The sequence below is a fragment of the Meleagris gallopavo genome, chromosome Z (genome assembly GCF_000146605.3).
Source record: "Meleagris gallopavo isolate NT-WF06-2002-E0010 breed Aviagen turkey brand Nicholas breeding stock chromosome Z, Turkey_5.1, whole genome shotgun sequence".
Classification (NCBI taxonomy): Eukaryota; Metazoa; Chordata; class Aves; order Galliformes; family Phasianidae; genus Meleagris; species Meleagris gallopavo.
In genome coordinates, this window is record NC_015041.2 from 57,218,589 (window position 1) to 57,238,411 (window position 19,823).

At 36.7% G+C, this 19,823-nt stretch overlaps 1 protein-coding gene across 1 annotated transcript in view; it reads right to left on the bottom strand.

Annotated features, from left to right (window-relative positions):
* Positions 1–1,844: 1,844 nt before the first annotated feature.
* MSH3 (mutS homolog 3) overlaps positions 1,845–19,823 on the bottom strand; it is a 107,541-nt gene continuing 89,562 nt past the window's right edge. The window contains exons 20-23 of the mRNA XM_010726110.3: positions 9,599–9,785; positions 9,271–9,400; positions 6,695–6,869; positions 1,845–2,992 (exon numbers count right to left, since the gene is read on the bottom strand). Of these exons, the coding sequence (XP_010724412.1) occupies positions 2,848–2,992; positions 6,695–6,869; positions 9,271–9,400; positions 9,599–9,785 (637 nt within the window). The 3' untranslated portion in view covers positions 1,845–2,847. The remainder of the gene's footprint in view (positions 2,993–6,694; positions 6,870–9,270; positions 9,401–9,598; positions 9,786–19,823) is intronic.

Consider the following 19,823-nt stretch of genomic DNA (forward strand, 5'->3'; position numbering starts at 1 on the left):
GGTATCTAAAGGAGGGCTACACGAAAGAAGAGGACAGGCTCTTTAATGGAGTCAGATGCGATGTGATAAGGGGAAGTGGTTTCAAACTAAAAGAGGGGAAATTTAGATGGATATAAGGAACAATTTTTTTATAATAAGAGTGGTGAGGCATTGGCACAGGTTGCGCAGAGAGGTGGTAGATGCCTTCTGTCCCTCGAGACATTCAAGGTCAGGCTGGATGAGCCTCTGAGCACCTAATGGAGCTGAGGATGTCTCTGTTGCAGGGGAATTGGACTAAATCGCCATTATGGGATCCTTCCAACTCATACGGTTCTATGATTTGAGGTATTCCTGCTGCAGCCAAGGACCATCTAAGGACAGGTAACCCTTCTTCACCCTCACTTTACCTGACAGGTCGCAGTGCATCACAACAAACTCCCTGACTCAGCACGCTGCTGAAATTAGATTGCTGCAGTTTAAAAACAGAGCACATCTTCAGGATTACAGTGCTACCAAAGCTTATGCTTCAAATTATCTCTAAAATAAAGTTTAGTGTACTGCTATTTAGTAATAATTAAAAAATAAAAAAGAGAGGAATGAGAAAAAGAAAAAAGAAAACACAAGATCAGGTTCTCTGTCTCTCAGGAAGACTCCTGCTGTGACAGCCATGGAAGCCCTGCTTACCACAGCAAAATAAATAAAGTCTCTTTCAAAATTAATGCATTTTTGTTTTCCAGCTGGTCTGTTTCTCTGTCCTCAGACTGCATGCCACCAAAGGCGCAGGTTGCCTGTCCAGAGTATATCTGGTACGTCTGGTACCCAACTTTTGGGCTCTGCAAACAAACTCGAATGAGCTCTGAACTCATCACACTCAGAACAGCTGCCTTTGCACAATGCTCATGCTGCAAATGAGCTTGGCTGCTCCACTGTGGCAGAACGAGGCACAAACAAATCCACAGCCTTCTGTGTAGTGCATTTGAACACCTGCAAACACAGCATGCATCTCCTGGTAGTGCATTCTCAAACGGTCAGTCAAACTTTTACCTATCTCTGTAATTACTACTTATCAGCACTAAATCAGACAGCAATTCCTTTGCATACCCAGAAGCCGTCTTACTGGGTTAGGAAGACCTATGGCTCTTTCACTGAAATGAACAGGGCTACCATCAAAAGTTATTTTCAAAATGATTACAGACATTAAGAAACAAGACGCTGTCATTGCTTTGTACTTGCTGGTACAAGCAGGTCAGCAACACCTCAGCTCCTCACCCACTGCGTTTCCTTATTTTTCTCAGAATGCAACCAGGTATTTTTCCTTGTCTTGCCTGAATGCTCCCTTGAAGGCAAAGAGAGTCTTAGTAAAAGCACATCTAGCGCGTGCAGGAAGACAGCAATGGTTGATTAAAGTCTTTGAAGGTGACGGTCAAGGGTCTTTAGCTCCAGTGCACAGTGTCTGTGCTAATCACTAACAGGGAATTACATTCATTGTGCTTTGCAATGTGTGGCATACTTAAACACGAACGTATAACTGCATCACAAAGAGCAGTTTTCTTTTACAGCTCTTCCTGTTTAGACAAATACACTACAGATCTAGAAGGAGATGCCATTATTGATTGCTGCTGTAGAGCAGCAGATAAACTGTTTGTTTAAAAGATCCTCTGTAATTTGAGGGAGAACACGGAAAAAAGTCCGATGTTAGCAGTTCCTTATGATAGGTAGTAAAAACTGCATTCTTCTGTACAAAATTTTTTACATAGGAAAGACTATTTGTCTGCAAATGACATAATGTCATATTCATCTGACATGCATCATTTTGACACAAGAAACCTTAATTGTATTTATTGAAATCATCAGAAAGTTTCAACTGTCTCAAAGATGACAAAACCCAATTTATTATTTTCTTTATAGTGAAACCTAGATATTTTACTGAAATCTTTTCATTTTATAAAATACTTTTTTTAATATAACATTATATTATATTAGCAAAAGCTATTTGCTAAGAATTAAGTACGTGAATGCCATTATTCATTTTCATAACAAGATGCTCCACTTAGTTGGATTTATGAAGAAAAACCAGCAATCTGGACACCAAATTCCTATGTGAAATTTCCTTGAAACTTGAAAATTGCAAATAAAAAAATTTAAAATATTTCTGTTTTTTCCAGCTCTATGCTGGGAGTTTGAATTGCATAGTTTGAATCACCCATTTCAGCTCTTGTTACCATATCTGGAGTAAAAAGGAAGTGGGCAGGTATGAGAATGAAGGAGAGGGAAGCAGAAATGCATTCAGTGCATGTTTTGTGTCTTTGAAAGTTACACAATGCATCATCATTAATGTCATCAGCAGAAGTAAGACTCTCTCATCCAGCTGTATAACACACACATTCTTAAATTCATTGTGTACATCAAACTTAAGGGGTGCTTTACATAAACAATTTTAAATGCATTAGAATGAAAAAAAAATCAGTTTATATTATTTGTTCTTCCCACTTGCACATCAGTACAGCATAGTCAGGATTCAGTTACATTTTCACAATGCAGAGAATTATTTCAGTAGAAATTGAAGTACAATAAAGTTAAAATCCATTATTTTATTTATAAAACATGAATCTAATAAGTTACCAACATAATTTTCCATGTTTTCTATACATATTCTAAACTTAATCCAATACTATTTTGCAATTAAGGAAAATTCCTTCAGGGAAGGAATATGGAGTAAGGAAATTATGATCAGATAGTGGATGTGGATATAGGGCACCATATCACAGCCCAGCATCTTTTATCTCTGGAAAAGCAGAGAAGCCAACTTAATGCACCTACATCTATATACGCACTGATAGAATCTATTACTCTCCAGACTTAAATTTTCTATCTGCAGTATTTTCTATCTTTAAGCATGATCTGAGGATTAAAATCTGTCCTTTCATCTCCAGGTTCAGACGTATTTCTCCATTTCTCTAGTTCCTGAGAATCATTTATTTTCCATACTTCAGCAAAAGACTTCAGCATTTTTCTGAGGGGAAAAAAAAAGTCAGTCAAAATATGGACACACTTTTAAATTAAGAACATCACCTTCTTGAAAGCCTTACAGTCATCTACAAAATTTTATACACAGTCAGAAATAGCAGTCTGCATGCTCAAAATGTTATATTATCTACAAGCAATCAATGAACATTTTCTTACATGTATTCCATCTATGGAGTAGTCAACAATGTAATTTTACAAATAACTTCTTGTACCAGATAAAAAATGAAGATGAAATACAATACCCAGCAAAAGTAAATCATTAAAGGAAATAAATACCTGTGCAAACCACAAAACACCTTTAGTTTGCACATTTTATATTGCACGTTTCTAGGAACTGTGCAATCAAGGAATCAATAAAAGAGGTAACATTTCCGAAATCATTGAATAGTCATCTTTCCTATTTCATTTTCAAATTTTTTTCAATATCAGAAGGACTGATAAGCACTGTGACAAGTAAACAAGTCATTTAAAATAGGTTAACAGACATTCCTGATGACAAAAATGTCCAGACTGGATGGAATTACCCAGTGGATTTTCTTAAATAATATGATTTAAGAAAATAAGACAAGGCAGCTGGCCCGTGGCTGTTGTGACAGCATTTGTACACTGCTATGAACAGGTCTGAGTTTGATTCACATGACAATTTTTATGTCCTATCACTGATACACCATAGCAAAACTCATAGCCATTTTTAAATGTGTTAATGTATCTTTGGAGAGGAGGTACAGAAGAAAACACTGAATCATAGAATGATTTGGGTTGGAAGGGACTTCAAGGATCATCGAATTCCAGTGCCCTGCTGTGAGTAGGGCTGCCAACCACTAGGTCAAGCAGTAGATCAGGCTGCCCAGGGCCCCATCCTACCTGGCCTTGAACACCTCCAGGAATGAGGCATCCGCAGCTGTGCCAGGGTTTCATCACTCTCCGTGATAAAATTCCCCCTGATATCTACCCCAAATTTCCCCTCTTCTAATTTAAAGCTCTTCCCTCATGTCCTATTACCATCAGACTATGTAGAAAGTTGATTTCCCTGCTGATTATAATCTCCCTTCAAATGCTGCAAGCTGCAATGAGGTCTCCTGCAGCTTACTCTTCCCCAGACTGAACAAGCCCAGCTCCCTCAGCGTTTCTTTGTAGGAGAGGTGCTCCAGCCCTATGAGCGTCTTGTAGTATTCTCTGGACCCTCCCTGAAATCTCCACATTATGGCAACAATAGAAAGTGAAGAAGAATAGGCAAAAAATTTACACTGAAGGAACGACCCAGAAGAGGTCGAACCCAGTGCTTCAGCAATGGCTGTGTGGATGAGTGCCTCACCCTGTGCACAGCCCTGTCTCTCTTTCAAGAGACAAATCCACCTTCAGGTGGGGCTGGTGCTGTGGGCAGCAGGGCTGCAGCCTCACCCTGCTGCCTGAAGGAACCACCTCCTCCCTCCCACACCAGGTAGTACTGTCTGCTCTCCGCACACACCTGACAACTGAGCTGGTATGGCAGGGAGTGAAGAAGTGGCTTTTCCAGCTGGATTGAACCCAAAAAGCTGTGCAAACTGGGGGGGCCGGAGGCTCAGGCAGGAGGCAGGGCTCAGGCCTCAGCCAGCAGCCAGGGTGAAGGACCCACTACAGACATGGATGACATATTCTTTTTCTCTGTAAGAATACCAGCAAACTGCACACCAAAAACTAAAATACAGATGGCAGCCTACATACTGAAAAGCTGAAAAATGTCACACAATTAAGTCCTGTAATTATGCTTACCCACTCAGCCCTAGTCCCACCCCTACTGTGCACTGCAGATCGGTCTTCTAATTACATCAGCACATACTATTTTCGCTGCTCATAGGTTCTGTATGCAGTTAACTGCATTTTTGGCAGTGAAGGCATGCTCGAACTCTATTTCTGCCCTGTGATTTTGACAGAATGGAAATTACACTGTCACATTCTATTACTTCTCTTCTAAATTATATTACGCAATAACTCTGGCCTTCCAGCTCACATTCTCACCTTTCTGGAAAATATTTTTTCTAGATCTAGAATCCTATATATCTTCTAGCAGAGCTATGGCATTGCTAGTAATTTGACATTTTACTTTTGTAAATAATGGACCACAATTCCCAATGAACAAAAGCTACCACATTATTTTCCCCACAAACTGTCATGAATCTTCCACATAGTTTTTTATTTTATTTTATTTTGCTTTCTTAGAAATGGATAAAAACGAGTGCTAACCACTACATATTATTTAGCATCAAAAGAACTGTTTGCACCTACAAATATCTAGTCAACAAAATTTTCTTTTACAGAATTCTTCTACCATGATTGGCTATGACTATCAGGCAACAAAGACCTTGATTTATTGTATTCCCAATGGACTAGTTCAAAGTTCCTGATAGGACTGGCATTGAAAATAATAACATCATCATCAACAACAACAAAAGGTGGAAATGCATATAAATACTATGCATATATTTACATCTGAAATACGTATATAATGTTACAGGACTTAAAAAGGTGATGCTATTTGATACACATGAATTTTCCTGAAGAGTTGAGTATGTGAGGCACACACATTCCTAAATGAAACCTGGTTCTCGAAGAAATACTAAAATCTCAACTTTCAGTAAAATGTGGTGTGTTTTGGGGGCACTCAGTGTATAATAAATATATAGACTTAGTATATATTTAGTTTTTCGTTAAAATAGCAAAAACACAAAAATACCAGCATTTATCTCTACATTATATGCAGATAGCTCCAAAAGTAATACTTCCTATTTATTTCCATGGAAACTACAAAAGATACAAATAGCACAAGAATGTTACTTGGTAGAAGAAATTCTCAGCTCCAAAACACTCTTTTTCAACATAGTCACCACCATTAGCTATGCATTTTTGCCAGCAATAAGCAAGAGCCTGCACTGGCTGGTCTCCATAAAATTTACCAAGAGTCAGTGAACCTCTATGAGTACCATATTTTTAATGCATGGAAAAATTCAATGATACACCTCTGCTTCATAAGTACTTCTGTATCAGACACCATTCTGTCAGACAGCTCCTCTGCAGCCATCTGTCACACAGCAACAACATTTAACATGTTTGGGTGGGAAGGTTCAACCTCTACTGCCATCCCACCAATATCCACCTCTGACATCATGAGCCAACATCATAAATTAGAAGGCATTACTTTTGGAGCAATCACTGTAGCATGCAAATAAAATTTCAAGTTTAAAAGTGAATATGTGTTAAGAATTAAATCTATTTATACCTTCACCATCACTATTACAAGAGAAACTGATATTAGTAGGTAGTTGTCCTTCAAATAGTCTCTGAAAATTTCTTCCTGAAAAAAGTGACGGTAAAAAAAAATTTAAAAGAATAAGCTTGCTAGTATTTGCTTTAAGAAAAAAAAATTACTCCCAGCTTTAGTTCAATGTGCTCTTGGTGGTTGTTTTTTTTTTTGAATCGTGATTAAGTGGGTAGCAATTAACCTCTGACATATTAGCTTACTTCAAAATCCAAAGATTTAATTGAAATTGATAGCATAATTTATCAAGTATTTTTGAAAGTTTTGTTTCATTTTCTCTTTCCTGAAGGAATATTATATATGTAAAATAGCTCTCATGGCTCTTTTTAATGTACATTCAGAGTGAAATGCTCTTCCATTCGCATCTGGAAGACACCTCCTAATTGTTCTCACCTTTTCATATTCACCAGTCTCTCTAACTCCTTTGATTTGTGAGCTGCCTTCTTCAAGATTTCTTCAGGAATATCTGCCAGTTTGGCAACATTTAGCCCATAGCTTCTTGCAGTGACTCCTTTAGTTATTTGATAAAGAAAAGTGATAAATTCAGGATTCTCTTCCTCTTCAGATCCTAAAAAACAAAACAAAAATCAGGGTCCCTCTGTTTTATTTATAATACATAGTAGTCCAGTGCCTGAATTGGTTTTATTATCATTCATGCTCCCTGTGATATTAATTTCATTGAACAGATGAGAAATAAAAACATTTCCTTGAGTTCACATTTTACTTGTACACAGTGAGTTTGAAAAAAATGTTTTACTGTAGTTTTATCTGGTGTCTTGTAAGACAGAAGCATGTGCATACGTGTGTGTGTAAAACATAAAGAGTATTTTTATGTCAAGTTCATTAGTTGTGCTGCAACTGGGATATTACAACTCATGTCTATGAAATAGAATAAGGGAAGCGTCCATAATCCTACAGTCAGGAAACCTATCAGTACAGCACAACAAAATGTTTGCTGCCAGTAGGTTAGGAGCTCCAGAAAAAGCTTATGGAAGCCCAAACATACAGACAGTGGATTCTTTTATTTCATGGCCATAAGATGTAAATATAGAGCCAACACAATAAATCAGATTATTCCCTTCCCTTTCCTCTTCAGGCATCCTATTAAAATTTTTGCAGAATCTAGCCCTTGTGTTAAGAGCAGAAAAAATATAATGCCACTCATTGCCCTTCATTATTCTGTTTTGAAAATGTAAGTTTTTGGGAACTGGAGATTTCCATAAATGCTAATGACTCGAGCTAATTTGATCTGAGTGCTCCAAGCCAAAGATAGGCAAAAAATGTGCCATAAATCTCATCTTGAGTAGAACAATTAAAACATTAAGACCACAGACATGGGAGCTAAAAATACAGGCAAAGTAAGAAACGTAGACATATTGCTGCTCCCATGTTGTGCTTTCTGGAGCTTTAACAGTGAAGATTACATATGGCCTGAAGGTTCAGGCCAATAAACATTGAAAGAAAGAAGGCTGAAGCAAGACATTACAAAATAAAGTACAGAGTTTCAGAAACACAGTAGATAAGGAACAGTAAGTATTGAAAATCACCTTAATTGCCTGAGAATACCAGAGATGAACAGTCAGTTAATGAACTATCTGTGAAAAGATATGCTGATGCTCTTAACCACGAATATTGGCACTACCAGATAGCATTCAGTTAAGGACAACAGTGCTTTAAACAACCTGAGCTCTAGTTAACACCTATTTCAGGAATCCTTGCTTTTAAAATTAAACAGAATGTAAAAGCCAAATTTTCCCTCCATATAAAACTCCACCTGAAGTTAAAGTGTTTCTGTGTTTAATTAAATTAAAATTTAAAAAACAAACAAACAAAAAAAACCCCAACTAGAAGTGATATAGAGAACATGCCGTTACTTTGCAAAATGGGAAAACCAGGAAAAGAACAGAATTTTCAAATGTCTGAGTAAAGCTAACATATCAGGAGAACAGCCGAAGAACTTTGTGTAGAAGAAAGTTCTACATCACAAATGTGGTTTAAGTTTGGAAGCCATGTGAGTAAATAGACACAGTGGATAAACCCTATGTTGATTTTCAGAATGCTTCTGAGAAGTATCCTGCATCAAAGTGTCCTCTTCTAAAAACCAAGCAGCCATGATCTACAAGGAAGGCCTTTGCCTTTGCAAATAATTGGCTAGCAGACAGGTAATGCTAAGAGTCAGTTCTCAGCGTGAGGAGAGATTGAGGAAAGGATCATCACGGCAGAGCTGCTTACCTTATCCACTAGCAAACAGAGAAAAAGGGTAGGCAGTAAAGTGACAAACTGCACTGAAAATACTATCTAATTCACACCAACAGTGACAAGAAGAACGAGTGTGACTCTCCTGCCTGATAAAAACAAAGGTGAATGGGATTAAGAAAAGCAACATACAAAATTAGGCATGGGACTGAAACAGTAAATAGAGATTATTCCTCTGTCTCTTTGAATTCAAGAACTGAGACCATCAACTGAAACTACGTTTCAAAACTGTCTCAAAATAAACAAGAGGAGGTGGTTCTTCTCATAATGCAGTGTTCAGTTTTGGAGCTCTCTGTGACACAGCAGGATGAAGATACTAAAAGTATACATGGATACAAAGGGAGTCTGGACCACATTAAAAAGAAATCCAAAGATTCAAAAACAAACAAACGAACAAACAAAACAGAAAACCCCCCAACCAGCAAATGTTTGCTAACAGTGGGATCTTTTAGAGAGAGTTACCATATGTTTGATCCCTAATCCCTCCTCCCTAATCCTCTGTTGTTTGGCTACTGTGAGAAGCTGGACGCTAGGCTGGGTGAATCTTTCATCTGACCCAGCTCAGTCATCCTTGTATTGACTGTGAAAGAGGAATGATTTAGTTTTCAAGCTCCTAAAATTGAGAGTGTAGACTGATACTTCAGTGTGTGCAGTATGTAGCAGCTACTGCCTCTGCCTGAAATGCCAGAATATCAGATAAATTTATACTGTACCTTTCTGTTCAGCACTTTCTTCCTCATTCACCAAGAAAGCCATATGGTAATTACCAACTTTTTCTGGATAAACTTTTTCTAGCTCACAAACTGAAGGATAGTGGGTGACAAACAACGTTAGTGACTCCACCTACAATATAGAGATCAACACATAAGGTTTAATTTATTTCAAACACAACTTAGCACTGGTATTCCTTAAATATAAGCCCTTGCACTGAGTTTAGACATAGCATATTTCTACAACAGTGGAACACAGACCATGTCAAAGTCAACCCACAGTAGTACAGGCTGAAAAAGTGTTCATCAGCATGTCAGATTGACTACTTACATCTGTAATAAAATGTTCAAGTGTGGCATAAGCAATAGCAATTCCATCATGCGTGCTAGTTCCTCTTCCCAGTTCATCCAAAATTACTAGTGATCTTGAAGTTGCTTTTCTTATTATCTCAGCAGTGTCTGTCAGTTCTTCCATAAAGGTACTTCGGCCTTTGTAAATGTTATCTGCAGCACCCATTCTGCATTGGGATATGAAGCAGATCAATTTATTGAGTTCAAGTGAGGACCAGATACAACGAAAAAAAGATCATGATCATGAAATCAGTTTGCTATAAAACTCCTGAGCAAAAAAGTAGGCAAAACATTCGCTTTCCAGAACCAGCTTATGAAAAAAAGCCAGCAAGAGCACATGATGTAGACAAGAAGGCACTCTGAAGGACAGAATGGTCTGAAAAAAAAAACAAAACAGTTAATGTACCATTAAATAAAAGCTTGCATGCCTTTCTCAAGACATCAGTTTACACAGACCCTGTGGTCTTCTGGGAGAGGTCAGATTGTAAGAACAGCAGGGAACTTTTCTGTGTCATCAATAGTGTAGTCTCAAGGCAAGACAGTAGCATACTGTCAGACAGTAAATGCAGCATCTCATGCCAACTACAGAAACTGGGGGAAAAAGAGAATGCTGAGGTGGGTGTTTCTTAGCATGGAATCCCTCCATGTGGAGAAGCTGCACAAAGTGGCCTGCTCTTGCCTTCAGAATGGGCCCTGACAATCCAGACCTGTCAGCTCACTGGGACTTCAGCAAAGGTAGCTGTGAAAAGGATTTTTATTTCCCCTTTGGTTTGACTATGCAGTTTGTGTATTTATAAATGCTACACCCGCAGTTATCAAATAGTAGCACTCCCATGAAGAAATACCGTGGAAACTCATTTTCCCAGGTATTTGTGCATCCAGCAGATAAAGCAGTTAGATCCTTCAAGCACTATAAAAATAATGATTTCTTCCAATTACAGACTTTAAGAGAATGATTTTTCTCCTCATCCATTTATGTAACTGTCCTTCAACTTACCTCCTCTGCTTACCGCACAAATGGGCATGCATGCACACACACATTCTGTCATGCCTCACAAAACTCTTTTAATGCTGCTTCAGGTTCACATAACCTCCAGTCCCTGTATTCTGTTTCAAATGGTGAAATCACAGTTTTCACCTCAGAAACCTGATAATAATTTACTGTATTTTTCTTTTCTTGTGCAGGTTTCCTTACTTACTCAGTAACTACACTGTCTACCTGCAAGAAAGAACATTTCCTTCCCCCATATATGCTTTTCAATTACATTAATCACATCACAATGTCACTTCTGAGATAGTTTATCATTAGCAATCCACTGTGCAGAGCTGTAAAAATGGGTTTGCTCGCTCCCATCAGCCAACAATGTAGTTACATATAAGCCACACTGATTTAAGGAAAACTGACTCACAGGCTTAACATATTACATTTTCAAATATAACAGTTGGCCACAATGGTATTTAAAACCAATCAAGACCTGAAAGAGAATCCCAGTATAGCTTTTTTCTTTCCGTCTTTTGCAGCATCTCTCCAATGTAATTGTTTTTTGTTGCCTCTAGAAGCACTAGCAAGATTCTCATCATTTTATGAGTATCTTATAATTCTAAGAGTAATTGACTACCTACACCACAGACTAACAGGTTGAACATTGTACAGTTCTGTTTGCTATATATTTTCCAGTTCCTATCCTGAAAAATTTGCATAGTGGCATATGTAACAACAATAAGCAAATCTTCAACTATAAATGAACTAATTTAGGTTGGAGATGGGTATTATGATGTGATGTGCACATCAAGTACTTAGGTACTGTTTAATATACATGTATTTGCATACACACACATCAGGTATACTCCCCCATATTCCACAAAAAGGTGATTTTGCACATAATTCAGTTAAATTAATTTAAAGTTTAATTAACTTAAATATATAATTCAGGATACGGAGACGCTGTGAAATTAACATTTTATTAAACCGTTCAATACTGCAATCTCTTTAAATGCCTTAAATATGAACCAGGATGTTGAGAACTACAGACACATCGCTGAATTTCTCACTGTCCTATAACTTCCCCAGCACATTTTCTACTTTGGTTCAGACATCACTTACTATTGCAAAATTAAACAATCCCCATTTATTGTACTATAGCTCGAATCTACAGAGCAGAATATAAATTAGATGTGTTTTTAATGCTGTGAACTACAAATAAGTTTGCCAGAAAGATAAATACTCTTTACGTCTATAAAATCCATGGATTTTTATAGCCTATATAATTTTATACAATTTTATATAGTCTGTAAAATACCACGGAGCAACAATTGGTAACTTTAACCTTAGTTTCCAACCCTGGTACTACCAGTATTATTATTTCAGCATTTTCATTTGTCTTTTCATTCCAGAGACAGCACCTGTTTAGCTAGTCAGTCTGTTCAGCACCTATGAAGACTACAATGAGAGTCCCGTTATATTTCTTTCTTGGATTGCATCACAGAGCCCTCAGAATCATTTAGTCCTTTTGAATCTAATTTGCATTTGTGAAAATAATTTTCAGACCTTCCTCGTTAAATGCTTAAGATATAAACAGAAATGAATATTATCTTTATCTGGTACAAAAAAGACAGGGATCTCCTGGAAAGAGTCCAGCAGAGGGACACAAAGATGATAAAGGGCCTGGAGCAGCTCTCTTATGAGGAAAGGCTGAGCAACCTGGGTCTGTTCAGCCTTGAGAAAAGAGACTCAGAGGGGATCTGACCATTGTCTATGAATATCTAAGGTGTGGGAGGCAAAGGGTTGAGGCCAGACTCTTTTCAGTGTGCGAAGTGATAGGACAGGGGGTAATGGCCACAAATTGGAGCACAGGAAGTTCCACACAAAGTGCATAAGAACTTCTTCAGTGAGCTCTGGGAAGGAGCTTCCTGGAGAGGTTGTGGAGTCTCCTTCTCTGGAGATACTCAAGACCTACCTGGACACTTACCTGTGCAGCCTGGTCTAGGGAGCCTGCTTTGGCAGGGGTTTGGACTAGATGATCTCTGGGTTTATAGTGTAATGTGTTTTGTCTCCTATGTGTTTTCATGCATCAAAACATTATGCCTATTTTTTGTTGTTGTTTTTTTTTTTTTAATAATGTTGAATGGAATTCAAATGACTTGTTACCAGATACTCTGTATTTTATAATTAGGATGCTATCTTTCTGAAATTGTTAGGTTAGAAAAGTTAAAAAAAAAAAGTTACAGATACTACTCTAAGTTTTCAAGTTGCCTGCACTTCATTATTTGTTTTTGTTGTTCATTTTGTTTTGGTTTGGTTTTTCCTCCTTCAGCAAGGTACCTACATTGTGATCAGGTACTTATCTAAATTTTATTTTTACATAAAAATAACCATTTGATTAGATTTATCACTATGTTAGAAAACAATACAATGAAATATACCAAGACTAATAAGTGGTCCTTACTATAGTGATAATGACGTTATGCATTATTCAAATTTTCTTTTCTTCCCTCTTTTGTAATTAGAAATACTAATTAAAAAAAAAAAGAGAGGGAAAAAAGCATACAATAAGACAGTCACAAAAGAAAACTATTAGAGCAAAAAGAACACCACTCACCCTCGTTAACTCTACCTGTTAAAACACACTGCTGGAAGTGGTGACATAGTTAATACGAAAACTTCAATTTCTGCTACAGAATTTCTCACATCTACTGTCAGGAAAATTACTGCATTCTGCCCACAAAGAATGTGCAGACATCCAACGTGAGAAATGCCTCTTTAGTACTGGCAAGAGATCTATCACTTCTCTGCAAATGGAGTTTGGCTGGAAACACTTGTTATGATGTCTCTTTGATAGCCAACCAAATTTTATAAAATTAAAAACTCTTCTTCTCATAATATTCAACATATTTATTGTGTAAAGAAAAAATACTGGGAAGAATTATTCCTTTTCAGCATTTGGCTTCAAGTGCTAAGGATTCTTGTCTAGAATCTCAGTAAAAACAACAGAGACACAGTATTTACATCAATTAATTTTTTGAAGGATAAATTATGTGATAGGCAGTGCTAGCTGGCTTTATATAAATCAATTAGCTCTACATGCTTAACCTGTATGTGACCCCTTGGAGGAAAAGATACTGATTTCCTTTCTTGGCAGTAGCAGCATTTCAACCTGCTTTCCTGAGTCAACAGATGTACACAACCGTGACCTTTTCAAATCAAGTGCACACCATTCTGGGAAGGTATGCTATGACATTTTGTCCTAAGGGGCTCTCAATACTGAGAATTTGCTAATGATAAAATGTAAGATACCATCATTCAGAAATCCCTAGAATTAAAATAGCAGAATTGCTTTTCCTTGTATCCAAAGAATTTTTATGAATCCACTATCCACTTAAAATCACTCTCAGCAGTCATGAACTCATACTGCATTTAAAGCCACTGTGTGGCTCTGAAAGTTACCTTCAAGTCTGGTGCTTTTAAAACTTTTGAACAGTCAGTCAGATCTAAGTTCTCTGACAGCCATTCGTGAAAAATTTGTATCGAAAAAAAAGAAACTCAAGGCTTTTTCACCTTAACTGTAGAAAGGTGCTCTTGCCTAGAAGTTCATCCAACTAAAATACTTACTGGAGAAATGAAAACTGTTCCTATTACAGAATAACAAATCTAGTTAGTATAGAGTCTCCACAGATCACCTTTGCAGTAACTCCAACTCTCAAGAAAATGCATTCAGGTTTCTAGGCATGGTTTAATTTTCCAGAGATCAGAATTTGAAATCAGACTTCTACTTGGAATATACTTATAGTCAAATTATTTATTCATCAAGAACAACTAACACATAACAGAATTACTCTTTTCTCTGAGATTATCTCAAATAGAAGGCGTAGAATAATATGTTCACAGCAATAACAAAGACATTCCTTCTCTGACTGAAAGAGAAAAACACAAAATATACTCATAATGCGACTTTACAATTTCACTCACTGTCTTCTCAAACAAAACCTTTCAAAATGTCACTTCAAAGCTCACTGTATTTGAACAGGTGCTATTTAAACTAAAATAAGTATTTTGAAGAAAGAAATGAATAGCTGGGGTCTTGCCTTAGACTTTAACCCTCTGCTTCCATAGGGCTTTTCTCAGCTATATAATTTTGATCAGCAATATAGTTACTCCTTAAAAAAAAAAACAACTTCCTAACAACTGCTTCATATTCTTTGCAGAAAACACTCCTTCCAGCTGAAGTTTCTTACTTGGTCTCTGCACAAAGAACTTGGAAAAATGTGAGTAATTAACTGAAGATGTTTATGCGAACAGAAAGCCTTGATATTGATCCTGATATGAATGGAAGAACACAACCATAATTTCATTTCAACATCTGGGTACAGCTTCTCCCATTGTGTTAGGTTTTTTACTTTGTTAGGCTGTAAATTTAATTAACTACTGTTGTAAGAGACAAATTAATGGCAAGATTTAATATTAACACATTAAACTATGGGGCCATTTCCACAACCTTTTCATATTCCTCAAGAAAATATTATAAACAAAATAAAACACAGTCCTGCCCTCTTTACTGCAAACAACGCTTCGAATTTCTCATGTTAAAAATTGGTCTGCCAAGAAAATGAAAACAGATGTCTTTAACTGAAGACTGTCAGGTTGACTACTGCAAGTCCTCTCCTACCAACACCAAATACCCAACACCATCAACCAGGACAATCATTTTGTTTTGCCCACAACAGCAAATTGAAACTGCGGGTATTTTTGAAGCACTCAGCCCACTACTGAGAATTTCACGGTGCTACTATATGAGTAACCCAAGTCACACATTCTAACTCCTGGCTTATTTCTATTCTACAGTGACAATTTATGTAGAAATCCACAGAAGATAGCAAGTTTGCAAGAGTTCACTGGTAAGAAACTAATGCTTCACACTCCCCCACAGAGTACTGGTAAATCATATACTTCATTTCCACAAACTATTGCTTATTAAAACAAAAACTGACAGTAACAGAAAACATACAGAAATTTCAATTACAGAATTTAAAAAAAAAAAAAAAAAAACCAAAAAAACCTAAGTATGACAAGATGCACTGTTTTCAGGATGGTTATTATTTTTGTACTGTTCACAGTCAGCTTCCAAAAAGTAAACGTGTGTGAAATTACACGGACAATAGTGATAGAAATTTGGAAGGTGCTCATAATACAAAGTTATTTACAGTCAACATGCATGTGCATATATGGTCAACTGTTTCTACAACTGTTTATTAGCAAATTAAATAAATATCCATGGTACGTTACCTAATTTAAAGGAACAGTTATTGAAAAGCATGCATTACAAACTTAGTGTCAAAATAATTTCTATTTTGTAAATTGCTACTGAGGTACAATATTCTCAATCACTGACAAATTAATGAAACTAGTAAAACCTACGACCACTACTGCAAATTGATATTTATACTAAGTTTCACAATCTTGTTTTTATCATTTTTTTCCCTGTGTCATAGAATCATGGAATCACAAGGTTGGGAAAGACCTACAAGATCATCTAGTCCAACCGTCCTCCCATTACCACTGCTACCACAAGCACTAAACCAGATCTCGTAGCTCCTCATCCAGATGCCTCTTGAACACTGCCAGGGACAGCAACTCCACCACCTCCCTGGGCAGCCATTCCAGTGCCTGACCACTCTGAGAGAAAAAGCTTTGCCTTATGTCATCAAGTAACTGAAGTAGCCAATACAAGTCATTACATAATGATAACTTGTTATCTTTTACATCTGGTCAGTAATGGTCTGCTGCACATACTAATACCCCTAGTATATTTGACGAGATGAATCAAACAGATCAGCGTTCAAGATGCGAGCTGCAATGTTTTTGTGGTAAGCCATGGGAAAATAAACATCCATGAATTGCAGTGAACATTCAACAGTTTAAAAGCTTCACATCAACTGACTCAACTGACCTCAGAGGAGGCAATGTCAGCCTTATCAATACAATCACTGAACAGTCTCGCTTCTGATGCTTTACAATGCAACATAAATTAATCTGTTTTTGGAAAAAGAAAAGCTTATGCTAGGTTCCCCATTCAGACTGCAAGATCTGGCAGTGCAGGCAGTGTGCAGTGAAAGGCCAATACTCAAAGGAAAAGAAGCTTTCTGAAGGACCCAGGAACTCCAAAAGGAACAGGAACTCCAAAAACGTGACCTTGATTTCTCTATAGGAAACATTTAGTTAACAGCAGCTAACAACATCCACATTTTATTGATGAGCAAGAGCAAGAACAGATTAAAAATACAACGAGATAAGTATTTATTTGCAAAACATCAGTGTTAGCTCAAAGAAACTGAAAGAAAAAAAAAGCTGAAGACAGAAGACACAACTTTAAAACACATGTAGGTTTATACTTACTACTCTTGGATTCCACTGAGGGAACTGAAGGTAATTAAGTTAATGTGCACATGTAGCTGAAGGATTGAGGCCAAGGGAGGATTAAAAAGCAGGAACTATAGCAACAGACCATGGACAATAGCTGAAGCATTCAGTAGAAGTGAACTTTTCCTCTTTAGACCTGTGGATACTACAGAAAATCCAGTTCAAATCGTGACTAGGTTAAATTCTAGCCTTATTGAGTTTTAGAAAGGTACATAGATGCCTATTCCAAGAAAAACTTCAACCTGACTGTAAAACAGCTGGTCGATTTCACAGGCTTTTTTTTTCTTTTTTTTTTTTTTTTTTTTCTCTCCATGTACCATTATAACCCTATCAGTTTCTTTTTAAGGACAGTTCAATATGCAGCATACCTTTTTTTTTTTTTTTAACATATGTCTCCCTGTATATGTAAGTAATTGCCTTTTATTGGTTTAAATGAATTTTCAAAGTTGACTTAAACCCCTGTAAATGAAATAGTTGTTTGCTCTTATTTTACCAAATGCCACATATGTTTTGTTAAATAAACCATTATTACTTGTATATGATACAGACCAAGCACTGCAGATAAGTTACTATTACATGAACATAGACATGAAGCTAAACTAGCTATAAATATATGGAGCATTGCTTAATTTCTCTTTGTAGAGTTACACTGCACTGCTAGATGTAGCTAGGAGTTCAAAAACACTCCAGATAGCCAAGATAAAAACTTTTCTAGAAAAACAGAACAAAAACATTTTTATTTGAACAACACTAACTTTTACTCATTCTCTTCTTTTTCTCCACGTGATAGAAAATGAGTGCAAAGAATATAATACAACCCCTTTCTTTTCCCTCAAATCTGAGATCTCAGAACTGTAATTATATGAATGCAAGCATAAATGAAAAGCTTAAGTCATTTTTGTTATTCTGGCGATAAACACATTACAATTAAGCAAGAACAAAATGAAACAAATTACTGTGTTCCAAAGAAGTAATACTTCTGGAAATTACTTTTGGGTCTTGACGACTAACAAGTTCTGCTGGTCTGACTCTCACTGTTGCTTTCCAGATATATAATAATATATATATATATATATTTATATATATATAAATAATATAGGCACTAAAACAACACTTCTTGAGCATATCCACACAGAAAACTCTGGTGTGAACTTCTCAGTCACTTGGGATTGTTTACTATGAATGGTTCCCTACTACAATTTGTGTGTACGCAGAAAAAATAATAAACATCACCACATTTAAATACAGTGGTGTGAAAAGATACCTTTGTTCTGACATTTTCTGACCCTTATCTTTCAGAGGCTAACTGCACATGCACACTGAGAATCTAGTTTCTTCAAAGGAAAACCTAAACATTTATTTTCAAGTGAAAAATTTAAAAAAATTTAATAAAGCTTCAGTAAAACTTTTGGCCAAAATCAGGCAGCATACAGACAAGTAGCTCTGCTATATGATTAGCTCCTCCATAGGTTCTACTCAGCATTCTCAGGCAATTTCTGTATTACAAAGGGTGCCTGCAGTCTGCCCTGCCAGCCACTACTGTCACCTCAAAAATGGAATTTTATAGCTTGTATTTTATGATAAATATATGAAGACACTGACTAGCTGAATCCTTATGCCAGGTTTTCGGATCTAATATTTCTAGGACTGACAGTAAGACTAATCTCCATAATCCTACCCTGTAAGCCTTGAAGAAATCAATAAAGCTTAATAAAGCAATAAAAGCATCTAAGGAATTTTGGAGATCGGTAACAGGTCTTTTGAGTTAAGAACAACAAAGTTCATAACACGATATAAAAATAAAAGGTTATAGGCTGTTCTGGCAAAATACTGCAGAGACTGCCATAAAGGACAACTTATTATTAAATATGTGAACACACATAATCTATGCCACTGCATCCTAGTGATCTGATTCATTTCTGAGGCTGTGACCAGCAAAAGGAGAATTCAGAGAGAGGCACAGCAATCCTGCCATGGTAATAATGCTGAACCATAAGAGAGAAAAAAATACCTTTCTTTAAGTCACATATACATGAATCCATGTATAATTCCGAAGCATACCTTATTTCTGCTTAAAGGTTATTAGCAAAAAGCAATCAATTTAGCTCCCTAGGGGTGAAAATCAGTAACATCATATTCCACTCAGAACAAAAGACTAAAATCAAGATGGGGGAGGCCCATTTAAAGCTTAAAAGCTTTCCAAGTCTTTCCTGCCTGCTGATAACTATTTCAAAATGCCATCAGTGTGCTTCCCCTTCAACAATCAAGGTTAAGTGTATAGTGCTGATCTAGATGAAGGATTCAGTTCTTTCTGCTTAGTGAAATCACTAAGTAGGAAGAGACTTCCAGTGTAGAATCTTTCTAAACCATTTTTAAGCAGGCAAGTTCCTGGGCACTCTCTTGCACATAATGCTCACCCATGAAGCAAACAATGAGTAAATGGCAAAGAAGAGAACAAACTGAATTCTGGTCATAACAAACTGCTCTGTTTTTCAACCATTATTTGCCTATCACTGTGCAAATAGCACAACTTCTTCTGTGAAGCTCAGAAAAAAAAAAAGGAATTTTTATTTACCATATAGAATAAGCATCAGTCATTTTTTTCCCCATCTTCTCTTGTGCTGCCTTTCACTGATCAACTGGTGAAACTGGAATCATATAAAGAGCAACATTATTTGCCCAACTACAAAAAGCTGTGAAGTTTTGGCAGGTATACCAATGGAAAACTCATTTCCATTAATATTGACAAGCCCTATTTCATTTTCATTCTATGTGATTGATTTCAGGTTTC